Source organism: Sus scrofa, chromosome X (genome assembly GCF_054392235.1).
Source record: "Sus scrofa isolate SSC_HxYL_T2T_F1_AM1 chromosome X, Sscrofa_HxYL_maternal_Yorkshire_Landrace_v2.0, whole genome shotgun sequence".
NCBI classification, from domain to species: Eukaryota; Metazoa; Chordata; class Mammalia; order Artiodactyla; family Suidae; genus Sus; species Sus scrofa.
Window position 1 is genome coordinate 120,155,511 of NC_139401.1, and position 14,453 is coordinate 120,169,963.

General features: G+C 47.2%; 1 protein-coding gene across 7 annotated transcripts in view; it reads right to left on the reverse strand.

Moving 5' to 3' along the window:
* Positions 1-14,453, reverse strand: part of GPC3 (glypican 3) — a 434,590-nt gene that overhangs the window by 394,657 nt on the left and 25,480 nt on the right. For all 7 annotated transcript variants that reach the window (XR_014834641.1, XR_014834640.1, XR_014834639.1 and 4 more), the window contains exon 2: positions 7,774-7,935. Coding sequence is in view for 1 of the 7 variants with exons in the window: in XM_013986449.3 (XP_013841903.3) it covers positions 7,774-7,935 (162 nt within the window). In the remaining 6 variants the exon portion in view is untranslated. The remainder of the gene's footprint in view (positions 1-7,773; positions 7,936-14,453) is intronic.

The following is a 14,453-nucleotide window of genomic DNA, read 5'->3' on the forward strand; positions in this document are numbered from 1 at the left end:
GAGCATTTCGATTTTAATTAAGTCATGGTAAAGCATGAAAAGCATTTTAAAAATGTCTATGTGCCAGATATGTGACACTCACTACTGCGAAGCAGATATTATATTTCCTAGGCAATTCTGCTTGTACACGTACAAGGCGGACTAACAGAAACAACATGGTGGCTACACATTTGCTTCCTACAGACCAGCATGGGGCTGGGCTCTTCACGGTCCTCACTGGATTTCACCCTCTTGGACGAATGGCTCAGAGAGAAGACACTGGCCCTCGGTCACAGAGGAAGGAGGTGCCAGAGCTGGGCCTTGGCCTCCAGGCAGCCTGACGTCGGGGCGCACGCCTGGCTCTCTGTGCCGCTCTGCTTCCCTCCTAGGGGTTTGGCCCTTTCCAAAGGGCCGACGACAGGCTGGCTCGGGAGGCCGGGAAGCCTGGAATCTAGCAGGCACTTCATACTGTTTCACTTGAGAGGAAGATGTGCGCTCACTGACCTGACTCCCGCACCGGAGTCCCTCCCTCTTCTCTTTGATCTAGAGCCACATCTGTCTGGAGAGCTCGGAAAGGCCTTCTCCTCCGAGAACCTCTACCCTCTCGTTGGAAGCAATCTTTCCAGCCCCACAGTCCCACACAGAGGCGAGTGTCCTGTGAAGCTAATGAAACTTAAGCTACAGGGACCTGCGCTTGTCCACTTCCTCCGAGAGGAGCCACAGGCATTTCGCATTTATTTCCCTTTTGTCTCCTCTTTCTCAGAGGGCCTCCAGAGGGTGTAAGCTTTGGGCCCTGCAAAACCTGGATCCACTCCGACTCCCCAGAGACCACTGCTCACCTTCTTCCTACAGCATTTCCCTTAGGATGCCTCGTTCTCAAGTTAGTCACGTGCAAAAGTCTTGGTTTCTGGAATGTGAGCTACTTTGAAGGGAGGCATGAGGTACTTTTTATCTTTGAATCCCCTGCAATACCTGCCTTCAGCCATGCGAGGTGCTTGCTCAGCAAACGTTTTTCAGGTAAATAGAATTGAAAGCGAGCTAGAGTTGGGGAGCTGGTCCAGGCCACAGAACACGTGGTGATTCGGGGCACAGGCTCTGCAGCTGAAGTCCTGGGTTCAATTCCCATCTCCACCATTTATTGGTCATGTGACTTCAGACACATTACTTCCTCTCTCTCCACCTCCACTTCCTCGGCAATAAAATATGAGGCTAGTCACAGTACCAATTTCATAGGGTTGTTCTGAGGGTTAAATGAGCTACTACAAGGAAAAGACTTTAGAACAGATAACTTTTTTGGGTTTTTTTTGCCTTTTAGGGCCCCACCCGTGGCATATGGAGGTTCCCAGGCTAGGGGTGGAATCGGAGCTGTAGCCGCCAGTCTACACCACAGCCACAGCAACGCTGGATCCGAGCCGTGTCTGTGACCTACACCACAGCTCACAGCAACGCCTGATCCTTAACCGCCCGAGCGAGGCCAGGGATCGAACCCGCATCCTCATGATTCCTAGTCAGATTCACTAACCACTGAGCCACGACAGGAACTCCCAGAACAGGAAACTTTTCATTCATCTCTCACTGACGGAAATCCGTGTCCAGAGAGGATGATTCTGACCCTCACCTCAAGCCCTGGACGTGCTGTCCCGCACCCGCGTCCACACGTCCTCGCCATCCTCCTCTAGACGCATTCACACCCAGCCCGAGGGACCCCAGAGCCTGCCCCCGAAACCTTGCACCCCACCGCTGACCTGGGAAGCAGCGGAGGCGGCTAAAGGCATCAAACCCAGCTCGGCCTCTGCAGGGAGTCTAGATCTGAGCTGCTGGAGCCTGGAACTAAAATCAGAGAGAAAGAGCCAGAAGGCAATGGCGCGTGATAAGACAACGGAGACCCAGGGGCACGGGATGGAGGAAAAGGATGCGAGGAAAATGACCCAGGAAACAGGACTGGTGACTGACTGCAAGATGAGACAGGGAAGAGGGGTTGGTGCGGGGCCACCGCAGCCCCGGGAAGCATGTCCCAGCGGATAGAGGGAAAGGTGTTTTTAATCTCTAGTTACCACTTCCAGCTCCGAAGAAAATCGCTTCTCCCTCCACTGACTGACAGGAGAATTCAAATCTCTCAAACATATGCTTCATTGCCCCGTATCAGGTACTTCAACTCAGTGAGACAGAAAGAGGAGGAGGAACAGATGTTTTCAGAAAGTAAACAAATCCCAGTGGGGGAGGGTGGAGAGTAACGCTCTGGGCACAAGTGGTATTTTTCCTGGAAGCTTCTAGAGGGCAGGGACAATGTCCTTTAATTTGCACGTTGGGCCCTGATGCCTTGGCAGCTATAGGGGGTGAGTTCAGAGCCCGATTGAATCAAGGGCCATGGGCGGAGGTAAGGAGTTAATCTGCATAATCTCCTCACCTCAGTGTAGGCCCAGAACATTCCCCACCCACCCACTGAGTCAGGTTTCCAAGCTCTTTTTATTAAACAGTGTTCAGTCTAATTACTGACTTTTGAATCAATAGAGGGCACAGGAAAGGTTTACACCCCACCCCCGCCCCCGCCCCCGGCTCTGCGAAAGCCACAGAATTTTGAAACTGAATTAAATCCAAAAGGTCTTAGTTTTAAAACCGAAATAACTTTAAACACCCAGTTTCCCATTGTTTTTCCAATAGCACGAATAAGTAAAGAATCACATTTTTTTTTGAACTCTGCAACCAAAATATCTCTTTGAGTCAGCACCATAAAAGTACAGTAATTAAAGCCAGCATCTTCTGGGCCCTGATGAGAAATTCACCCTTTTATAATGGGATTACTAGAGCTTTGCCATACAGATGAGTGGTTTGATTAATAATTTACATTTTTGAGGATATATAATCGCACTCACGTCATGGTTTACTGTTCCTAAAATTCTCCTATTCAGTTCAGGGTTATTCGAGTTAGCCCTGGCAAATGAATTGAGTTCTGATTAGACATCAAGGTAATTATTCTCTCCCATACACTATTTTCCAACAAGAAAGGGTTGTGACGAAATAGCCGACAGTTTGAGCGGGGGACTCAGTGGGGCTCAGACTAGCCAAGGGGAAAAAAGTGTGAAATGGAGGGAAAAAATTGCTCAGTACTCGCTTAAAGCCCCCACTACCTTATAAAACCTAAATTAACAAATGATTGAATCTCAAAAACATGTTTATCAACATCCAAGCAATTACTTAGTCACATATTAACTGTGAAGGAAAAAAGCTTTACTTGAATAACGTCCCTAAACAGTTATTTCAAGCAGAAAGGACTGGAGAAATTGCTCTGAACGGGTGGAAAAGGGTATTCTAGGCAAGGGCGACTGTATTTAGAGGGAGTGGGAGAGACGGGAACCTGACAGAAAAAAAGCCAAGAGCAGGTGGAAAATAAGGGCTAGAAAAACAGAAGCAGCGCAGGACCACTGCCCCCCCGTATCCATCTCCTCCACAGGGAGCAGGTAGGAGAGAGCCTTCCTCCTCTGCCACGATGGCACCGACCCGGAGATGCCCTGAACACAACTAAGCCTTCCTCGTCTAGCCTCTCGTGTGTGGGTACAATGCACCAGACAGGAGCCAGAAGAGAAGCTTCAGGAAGCGGGGGAAAAGGACTGCTCCTGGCAGTACTGACGTGTCAAGCGGGACAGCTTCACATGTAGGAATGCGTAAAATGAACCCCCTTTTCAAAGGGTCCTTTGTCTAAGTGTGCTCGCACCTACCTGTGCGCTGGCGCTGCTTCGCTATCCTCTACACGGGCCGAAAGTTGTTGCATGCCATCGCAAATGCCAGCTGTGTCGAGCCGAATGTCGGCCATGGTCCTGCGTGGTTTATCTGGCCTCGCCTGGGGTCCAGTGATTCCCCCCAAAGGAGCTATCGAGATAACTCTGCATGTAGACAGCGCTTTACAGCTGTCCAGACACTCCCACATGCATTACTCTCGGAAGTAAGCACGACTATAATTTTTGGCCCCATTTTGCAGATAAGAAAACTGAGGCTATTGAGGCTATCGGCGTCTAACCCATCACCCAAAGTTCTGAAGCTCATCAACACAGAACTGGAGTGAGAAGGTAGATTTTTCTGACTCCAAGTCCACTGTTTCTTCCATTGTTGTCTTTAAGCACCAAGAATATTTTTAGCCATTTACAATGGAAATGTCACGAGAAAACCAGTGATGTGTAACTTGATCTTTCCGCATCAACGCACAACCATCACTAGCAACATTGGCTGTTGGATCTACCATAATCCAGGGGCCACAGAGGCATGTCGGGATGTACCCTGTACGAATGCCCCCAAGTGCCACACTCAGTGAGCCCCTGAGTCACTTTTAGGTCCTCCACTGTACTGTCACTCATAACTTCTTGCTGCTCATATGTACCTCCCTCCGGCAGTCTCGCAAAACCTTTCTACTCACCTGCTGATCTACTCCTGGCTAAAACAATGAGAAACTCCAGCTGGTAAAGACTGTGCATAAATTCAGAACAGCAGTGGTCTATTCACCAGGACCCAAGAGCTCTCAGGTGAGTCAACGACATAAGGACACAGAGATGTTTTCTGCTTAATCACCGTTTCTCCTCTCTGATAAAGACAGTTCAAGTTGTGAGATAGGCCCCTTCCAGAAAAGCCAAGTGCCGCTGCACTCTGCCGAGTCTGTTCTCACTCAAAGTCAGTGGTACCCTGGAGAAGACTGGAAAAGAACCTGGACAAATATTTCCTGATGGTACAGGGTGGAAAGTGACAGCGAAGTTCTGCAAGGAAAACAGAACTCAAGGCTTGAAGGGGTAGAGGTGATGGAGATAGGATCAGAAATTCAGAAGTCTAGCATATTCTTCTTTTCAGGGACCATACGTCCTACAATTACTGAATTTCGTTGCACCTCAAGCTCCCTGAGAACAAGGAAAACCGTGTCACGGGACAGCTTGGAAAAAGCGGGGGCATCAATGTGTTTGCTCATCTGTAAAAGGGAGCTAATTACAGTATGAAGCTCAGAGGCTGCTGGGAAAATTTAATGAGATCATTATGTAAAAGTGAGCATCATACAGTAGGCGCTTAATAAATTATCACTATCACCACCACCACCAGCAGCAGCATCATTATTAGGTAGGGGAGAAGAAAAAGAAGAGAAAATCTCCTTTGAGTGGAGTTTTTCGAAAAGAATTAATTAAGCAGAAACAAAAACCAATTGCGTTGCCCCATTTTACTAAGCACATCTAAGTAAATTAAATTTAGGAAACGAGGCAATGCAAAGATGGAAAATAAAGAACAACTTTTTAAAATGCTTCAATCATGATCAAAACAACATTAGCACGAGCGCTCTCCAACCACTGGCGCAAAGGGCCCCAGGCTCATTTGCGAGGGCAGAGGGCTTCCCGCAAGCGAAGACAAAAACTCTACATCGAGGCGGTAAGGATTGCTCGTGGAACTGCGCACATATTTGCAGAAAGCACTCACTGCTTAATACCCCCGTTCAATGGGGACCAGCGAAGGAATCCGAAAGAGACAGTGGATCTCGGCCAAGATCAGGATGAGCTTTCTTCAACTTCATGCGGTGAAAATAGCTCACAGCCAATTTCATAGGAGTGAAGTACTGGAGCAATTTTCTCCAGAATTTGCTCTACCAGAATCTTGGAGAGGGGTGTATTTTAGGGAAAAAGCAACAGGCCCCTCCCCCAAATTAAATTCATTGGAATAAGAAGTAGTTCTAAGAAAAAAGTAGATAACTCCTCTTTATTTTTCCCCTCAGCAATTAATAAGACAGGGTCTGGGAGTTCCCGTTGTGGCTCAGGAGAAAAGAATCTGACTAGCATCCATGAGGATGCAGGTTTGATTCCTGGCCTCGCTCAGTGGGTTAAGGATCCGGCGTTACCGTGAGCTGTGGTGTAGGTGGCAGATGCGGCTCGGGTCCGGCGTTGCTATGGCTGTGGTGTAGGCCGGCAGCTGCAGCTCCGATTCGACCCCTAGCCTGGGAACCTCTATATGCTGCAGGTGCAGCGCTAAAAAGCAATGCCAAATGGACAGCTGCGTCAGCCTCTCTGCCTGCTAGCATTACCTGTGCGTCCACTCCAGCATCTTCTTCCAGCCAGGCCAAGGTAGTCAGGCCAACGACACCTGTGCATGTGCTTATTCCAGGAAGGAAACGAATCACAAATGCTCCGTTCTCGAAAAGCACCTTGACACCCCACAGAGTAAGATTCAGCCTCCGCTTCAACTTGAGTCTGTCACATCACGCCTCATCACCCTACTTTCAACCAATGGATGAGCTTCCAAACCAATCTAAGAAGTGCACGAATGGTACATGTATTTTTAAAATCGGCTTAAATTATTCATTCTGTGGCCAAATTGTTAGTCTCGACAAACTCTTCACAAGAGTCTGACTGCATAAATAGGTTAACAAATACTCCGAGCGTATGTATTGTACTTCGTATAATCAACCCAACATCCCCTGAGGCTTTGACCCAAGAAACTGTGGTGAATGTACGTTTTATTAGCTAATCGGAATAATTTTCTTAGGTAATTCTAAGTATTTCATTATAATACACAACATAAGCTATAATCAACCCACCTTGTAATCCAAAGAGGTTCATTCTTACAAAGGTGCCATAAATCTAAAGATTTAGCATGTCAGGTAGTCAGGCTGCTATCTTTCTATCTGACCCCAATTCTCTCCTTGGGGAGCAAGAAAAAGGCAGCTGAGTCCAACTACTTCAGGAAGCATAGAAGAAAGCCCCCAGGTCCGTAATCGAGGCTCCTTCACAGGAAGCCTGCATCATGGGGTAGTTAAAAGCAGAGCTTCTGAGGGCCAGGCCGCCTGGGTTCAAATCCTGCTTTCCCCATTTATTCCTTGTGTGACCTTGGGCAAGTTACTTAACCCTCTGTGCCTTGAGTTGTCAACCGTGAAATGGGGAAACTAAGACCACCTCCTCCTTCATAGGGGTTATAGTGAGGATTGAATGGATTCGTGTAAGTAAAACGCTTACAACAGCACCTGGCACAGGAGTTCCCGTCGTGGCTCAGTGGGTGATGAACCCGACACGTATCCCTGAGGACGCGACGCGAGCGCCATCCCTGGCCTCGCTCAGTGGGTTAAGAAGGATCCGGCGTTGCCGTGAGCTGTGGTGTAGGTCGAAGATGCGGCTTGGATCCCCTGTTGCTGTGGCTGTGGTGTAGGCCGGCAGCTGTAGTTCGGATTTGACCCCTAGCCTGGCAACTTCCATATGCCGCAAGTGTGGCCCTAAAAAGCAAAAAAAAAAAAAAAAAAAAAAAACCAGCTCTTGTTTACAGTCGTGCACAGGTGTAGTAAGAACTGAGACGCACAAAGAGAGAAAAGGTAACCACGCACACCAATGAGAGAGCATCGGGCCATCAAGTCACTTTCTCGCCCTCAAAGGGACACGGTCTAGGTGGTCAGAAAGAGTCCCCGCGAGTTCCACGCCCAGCCAACTCACTCCGGGAGCCAACTGGGGTTTACGTAAACTTTTGTGTGTGTTAAGCACGTCTTACGAATTAGCAGAGAGGACGTACTGTTTAAAGGTCTCTGCGCAGAGATTCACAGTGTTCACAGATGGGTACACGCAACGTCCCTGGTCCCTGATTTTGGCCACTACCCACCTTTGCAACGATTGCAACGCGGCTTCTCTAAAAAGCGTGGTGTTCCTGAACCAGAATGGCTCACTGGGAGGTTTTTCTACCAAGCATTAATGCTGGAATGGTAATGGATGCATGAGACTCAGCATTTGAAAGCCCAGTGCCCCAAGAATGATGCCATCGAGCGGCACTTCTCAAAGGAACCCCAGAACTCACCTTGGAAAACCGCAGCATTCTGAATAATTAAGAACTTGAGCTCCATACTTGCAGACTGAAGCAGTTGTTCCATGTTCAATCGCGCTGTTAGTTGGTATTTTTCTTCCATCTTTCTTGAGCAGCATGTCGGGCCCTTGGGGAGACATACTTGTAAATCTGATCCTGAAACAAACAAGTTTTTCATGTTTCAGTAAGCGAAATGTCACACACGCATAAAAGAAGCCAACAGGGCAAAACAATGCATTTCTTTTAACATACAGTACAATCTTGATGATTCAAAATCAGTGTTTATCTTAACTAATCCCTGCTTTCTCCCAATTGTCCTTACGACTGATTCTTTTTGAATAAACCTAAGAATTAACTGCCTAGGTTTGACTCCTAAATTCTGTATAAACTAATTTATTGCACAAAGTATATGTCACTAAGCCCCGATAGCTCATTTGTCTGTTAAAAGATCAATCTCCACTCCTACAATTTCTTTTTCTTGATTATAATCTATGAATGAGAATGCAAGCAGGAAGCAATTTTCAGACTTCCAGTTATGATTTCCTAATGAAATGGATTGTCTGGCCAATCCAATGTTGCTTTGGGGGAAAAACGATTAAAGCACCAATACCATAGCAAAGCGACGTTGTTGTTGTTGCCCTTGTTGGTGTTGTTTTAACGAAAGGTCTGGGGCAAGAGTCACAAGGGAAACATCCGCAAGATACTATTGACATTCCGGCAATCACCCAAATCCCTTACAGCCCCAACAATTCGAGCTCTGTCACACAGGTTGAGCCCTTGTTCCTCGCAGCTGCTGAGCCCACCCATCACCCCCTCCCTTATGATGCAGAAGGCTTTTTTATTTTTGCACCTCCATAAAGATTTGCCAAATGAATAATCTTCTCGATTCTTCCCAAATCGGGGAATCAGAACCTCTTCCCAGTCCTCAACCAACGTGATCCTTTGCAGTCCTCAGAGTTGACCAATCCCCCCTTAAAAACTACCCTCCCCCGGAGTTCCCATCGTGGCACAGCGGAAACAAATCCGACTAGGAACCGTGAGGTGGCGGGTTCAATCCCTGGCCTCGCTCAGTGGATTAAGGATCCATTGCTGTGGCTGTGGTGTAGGCCAGCAGCTACAACTCCGATTCAACCCCTAGCCTGGGAACCTCCCTATGCTGCGGGGGCGGCCCTAAAAGGACAGAAAATACACACACATACCAAAAAACTACTCTCCCCTCTTGTTTTAGCAAAGCTGCCCACCCCGCCCACACCCCCATACACCCCCCTAGTGCTATGGCCTTTCTTCTCGGTCTTTTCCTGCTTCCTCGCGCTCTGCCTATCACATAAACGTTGTTGCCCCTCTTTCTCATTCTGTATCTCCCCCAACCACCGAAAAAACCCACATGATTGCTGACCTCTCTAATCCTGCCCTCACTTCTGTCCTGAGCTCCGCAATGCTCTGGATTTTCAACTGCTCTCTGGGAATCTCAAATTCAGCACACCCCAAACAGAACCCAACAGATCCCACGTGCAACACACGCCAGTGGCGCCTCCCGTGTTCCGCCTCTCAGTTCATGATCAACATCTACCAAGCGTCCCAATGACAGAACCTTTGTTGTTTTCAGCTCTTCGCCAGTGACACACTTGTGCATCCATGGAGGCCATCAGCACACGAAAGAGAACCGAAGCCATGGAAGCAGGTGAGAGTCATTCCACAAACATTTCATTGGGTACCTCCTATGTGCCAAGCACTGTGGCCACAGCAGTATATAAAGTCCCTGTCCTTAGGGACCTTATATTCTGGGAGACAACAAACTACACATATATTTATAATTTCAAGCAGTGATAAGTCCTTTGGGGAAAATAAAACTAAGGAGGAAAAACAAAGTGTGGTATATACATACAATGGACACGCAGCCATAAAAAGAAATAAGCCATTGATATCTACCACCACATGGATAGAGCCCTGGAACATTACGCTAGGTGAAAGAAAACAAATTAAAAAATTACACGCTATATGGTTCCATCTAGAAAGTGAAAATTATAGAGCCAGCAAGCAGTTCGGCAGTTGCTGGAGGAGATGGAGGGCAGGGAGGGGGTGAGAGGGAGGAGACTGGGGGGAGTCGGATAGATATGTTCATTATTTTGATTGAGATGACTGTTTCATGGCTGTAAACATATGTCAAAATTTTCAAATTGTACCTTTAAAATATGTGTGGTTATGATACGTCAATTATACTTCAATAAAGCTTTGGCACTTTTTTTTTAACGTTTTAAAAACAAAGTAAGCGAGATAGGGAGTGTGGTGGCAGCAGGGACGATCCTATGTATACAGGGCAATCGGGGATGGCCTCTTTCATAAGGTGCCATTTGAGAAGGGTCCATGATTTTATACCCTCTACCAACACTAGCAAATGTTAGGGCTCAATCAATACTTAAGTCCAACCTCCTTCCTCTGCTGCAACTCCTGTTTTACTCAGACTTTCCCTTCAATAAGCGTTTGTTGAGCTCCTTCTTTGGTGGCCGGGAAAATGGGCATCGCAGACCTCCGACTGCAGGGAGTGTGCGTGGCTGATGGTTGCAGCTGCTGGGCTCTGAATTCACTGCCATGTTGTGTCCCGGCCACCCTCTCTAAGGGCTGCTCCCTGCCCGAGGCTGAGCATGGCCAAGATGCCAAGCCCCAGGAGACACAGGACTGTGGCTCGAGGACTCCCCGCTGACCTGGATGAGACTTACTTCGAACTACGCTGCAGTCTACATTCTTCCTACCCCAGCTTCCCTCCCTCCCTCCCTCCCTCCTCCGCAGAGGTCAGACCCACCCCGCAGTCAGACGGCTCTTCCAGCCTCCTTCAGCCCCGTTCATTTCCTTCCCAAGGCTTTTCCCCAACGCATTTCTTGCATATCGAGTGCCCTCTCGGCATCTGCCTCTCAGAGGACCCAGTCTAACAGATCTTCTATGTGCCAAGCTCTGCGCTGCATGGGGGCGGTGTGACTTTGAACGAGACGGTCCCGACACCAAGGGGCTCACTGTCTAAGGGAGTCATCAGAGAGGAAAACCTAGTGCATATAAATGAATGCAATAAACCAACATAACTAGGATGACAAAACATGTATATGGGATAACCCCAAGGGGGGGACTCCCCCAAAGTCCCATAAAGTCCTTCCTTGGCAAAGTAAGCCTTCATGATAAACATCAAATCTTATTGAAATGAGGCTAGAAAACATGTTCAGAAATATCAGACAGCTTTTCAACGACTGAGGGGTTTTTTTTTAGAACGGTGTATGGGAGAGTTCCCTGGTGGCTCAGCAGGTTAAGGACCTGGCATGGTAACTGCTGTGGCTCTGGTTACTGCTGTGGCATGGATTCAATCTCTGGCCCAGGAACTTCCGCCTGCCATGGGTGTGGCCAAAAAAAAAAAAAAAAGAAGGTGGGGGGCGTTAGTGAGCCCTGAGTTACCAGAAAATGTATTTGTATTACCATGTCTCATTTCCCTAGGAATATTCCAGTTAACCGTAACCTTACTGTATGTGTCCGAGTTTTCTTTTCTTAGTTCAGGAATGAAATTCGTCACGTTTTACCTCACATGACATCCCTGCTGGCATCCACAGGACTGACTGCAAGCGCACCCCTTCCCCCTCCTCAAGGGAGCGGCTGACAAAAGCAGTAGAGGAGAACACAGATAATAATACACAGCGCCAGACCTAATCCAGCGCTGCGATTTACAGTCCTGGATGGGAAGGTGATATTTAATGTGTCCAAATACAATTTGGGGTCTGGAGGCCTAAGCGTTCAGATTTATCTCCTATAAATGTCAGTCTCATGTATAAGCCTTAAACCAATTTTAAATAGGGTCTAAGCTTCAAGGCTTTATGATTATCTTCAGAAAAAAAAAAAAAGAGAGAGCTAGTTCTAAGCTCACTGGGTTCTTTCTACATGAGGTGACAAAATGTACTGCTTTCCTAGCAGTCGAAAGTGATGCCATTTACTGGACCAAGAAGGCAAGGAGTCCCCTGGGCGATGAGTGGCTAATCTAGATTTAAACAAGATCGGCTGGGAGACGCCTCGATAGGACAAATCCTCGATAGCAGGTACTTTCCATATAGCAAGTTCCTGTCCAAATGGTTTTCTTTCTTTCCTTGGTAAACCGATGCCTCAGTAGTGTGTTTCAAAGGCAAACACTCGCATACATTCATAGAGGTGAATGCTATAGATAAAGTTCTCTGCGTTTCTAAATTTCCATTGGTGATGACTTCCGGTCTTCAAGAATGGCAGGGGTTCGTGGGCAGAGCAGTGGTTAGTACTGTTCTTACTCCCACCAGCTCTGGCTAGTGGGAGTTATAAAATAATGGGGCTCGGAGCTTTTCTTTGTCAAGTGCTCAGAGTTGCTCTCATCTTGGAAGGTAACAAACTGCCACTCAATGTTCCAGCGGAAGCCCAGGGATGACTCTTTAAATGACCATGACACCGGCTGGTTTGCCTTAGTATGATAACTCATAAAGACACTTAGAGCATGCATGGGGTACCCCTCCCCAGAGCTGCTCAAATCTCACCATCGTATAAACTAAACTCCCACTACCTCAAGAATCCAGCCAGCCAAAATCTTTAAAGGACTAAAACCTCCAACGAGGACTTAGGGGACAATACATCAGACGTCATGCAGAATGGTTACGTGTTACATCCAAATGGCAGACATGTTTATATCGCAATATTTCTTCTCTCTCCCACTTAGCATGGCCTGGTTAATCAATCAACTGGTACAATTCATTGACTGGGGGGCCCATAGTTAGCTACAGATTTGAGGCAATACAGCATCTGTCAACTAATAAGAACTCAGGATTTCCAAACCAGGAAAGAGAAGAACATAGGCCAAAGGAAAAACACATTTGGTTGTTTAAGTAAATTTCATATGATTCACAGGCCAGCCTAAAATAAGCCTCCACACATGATGGCATAAGGAACAAAGTGGGCCAGGAGAGCTAGACCCGCCGGAATGAAATGACAACGTTGAAATATAACCATTTCATTGCCTGAACGAGCACATGAAAGAAACAAGACAGAAAGAACACTCCAAACAGAAAGAAACAGAGAAAGAATTTAGAGGGGAATCCTCATCAACAAAACAAAGAATTACTCTGGGAACCAAATCCCAAGTGGGATGAAAAAAAAGTAAAACCCAGGGCAAAGGACTAAGGAGGTACCCTGAGAACCGGTACAGACTTGTGGGAATAAAAGCAGAAAGGCCAATTCAAGAAATAAGATGCAACCTACAAAAGACATAGTCAATGGCAAAGCTTTCTTTAAGTATGTCAGGAACAAAAGAAGGTTAGGGGAGAATAGCTCCTTTATTCGATGGGAAGGAAAAGTAACTATGGACCACACTCGTCAAAGAGGTGCTTACATTTTGTGTGTGCGTAAAAATGAAAATCACTGGGAGATGGGAATGGAGGCAAGCAGGATAGCCTGGGACAGAGATAAGAAGAAGACAGCAGTTGACTATTCAAATGAGTCAAAAAGCTTCAACTCTTTAGAGCTTAATAACCTGCATTCCCAGATGCTAAAAAAAAAAAAAAAAAAAACAAAAAAAAAAAAACAAATTAACCGAAGTCATTACAGAGCTGCCAGCTCCCATGTATTCAGAAGGATTAAAAAGTAGCTTCATCCTAGAATCTCCTCTCCTAGATCCTACTTCCCGAAGCCCGGAGGACGACGCCCATGCCTTTAGGATGCCCCGTCCACCCCAGGGAGCCCTGCGTGTGCAGCGCTCCCTTAATCGGGGCTGCAGACTGAGCACACCAGTAAGGAACTTTCTGTCTGATCTCAAAAGAGGGAGTGGAGACAGACGACCCTGAAAATGTGACATCTCTATGCTTAACTTTGATCTTGGAAGAATATTTTAAAATACCACAGAAATCAATTTCTCAACATCTTGAAGATGCACAAATAGATGTTTCACTTGAAGGCAATATGAAGTCATTGATTTCTAGTTATTTTGAGACAATGTCTTGCTTGGACTTTGGGTCCAGTTCCGAGTCCCACAACTGAAGCAGGATATGTGAGTTGTGGAGGCTTTTTTCTGGGGGATTGTTCTCGTGTGTATCCAAGCTGGGTGCCCTGACCAGTCCCCTGCCCTTCCAGAGGCTGAACCACGGGTCGGTTCTCAGAAAGCCCCCTCCTGATGTGTTCTCTGGTGTAAGGGGCTCTCTTAGGTCCGGCTCCCTGCGGCCTTGCCTTCTTGGCCTCCAGAGCAGACTCCTTCCTTTAGGCCTCGTTCTAGCTCTGTTTTGGCTCCATTCAAGGACTTGACATCTTAGACGGCTCCTGGTTTCCCTTCGCCCCCTCCTCCAGGACTGGGTCTTTAGTTGCTCTTGGCCATGCAGTCAGGTGCAGCAGGCTCGCTTGGAGACCCCCTTCCAGGCCTGAGCCCTGTCGCTAGTTGGAAGAGGACATGGTGGATAAGGTTGTCTAAATGTGTCTGTGCTACTGGATTTCATGCCAAGTCAGTAAGTACTAATGGCCTGGAGGTTATTAGCATCATAGCCAACACTAGTGGGCAGGAAAGAGCAAAGGCACTTACCTATAGCCTGTCTCATCAGGTCGCTTCCAATTTAGTCCCAGCCCCAGCACTTACCAGCTGTGCAAGCAAGGCTGGGCTATTTCACCTCCACATGCCTTTTTATCCTTTTTATTTTATT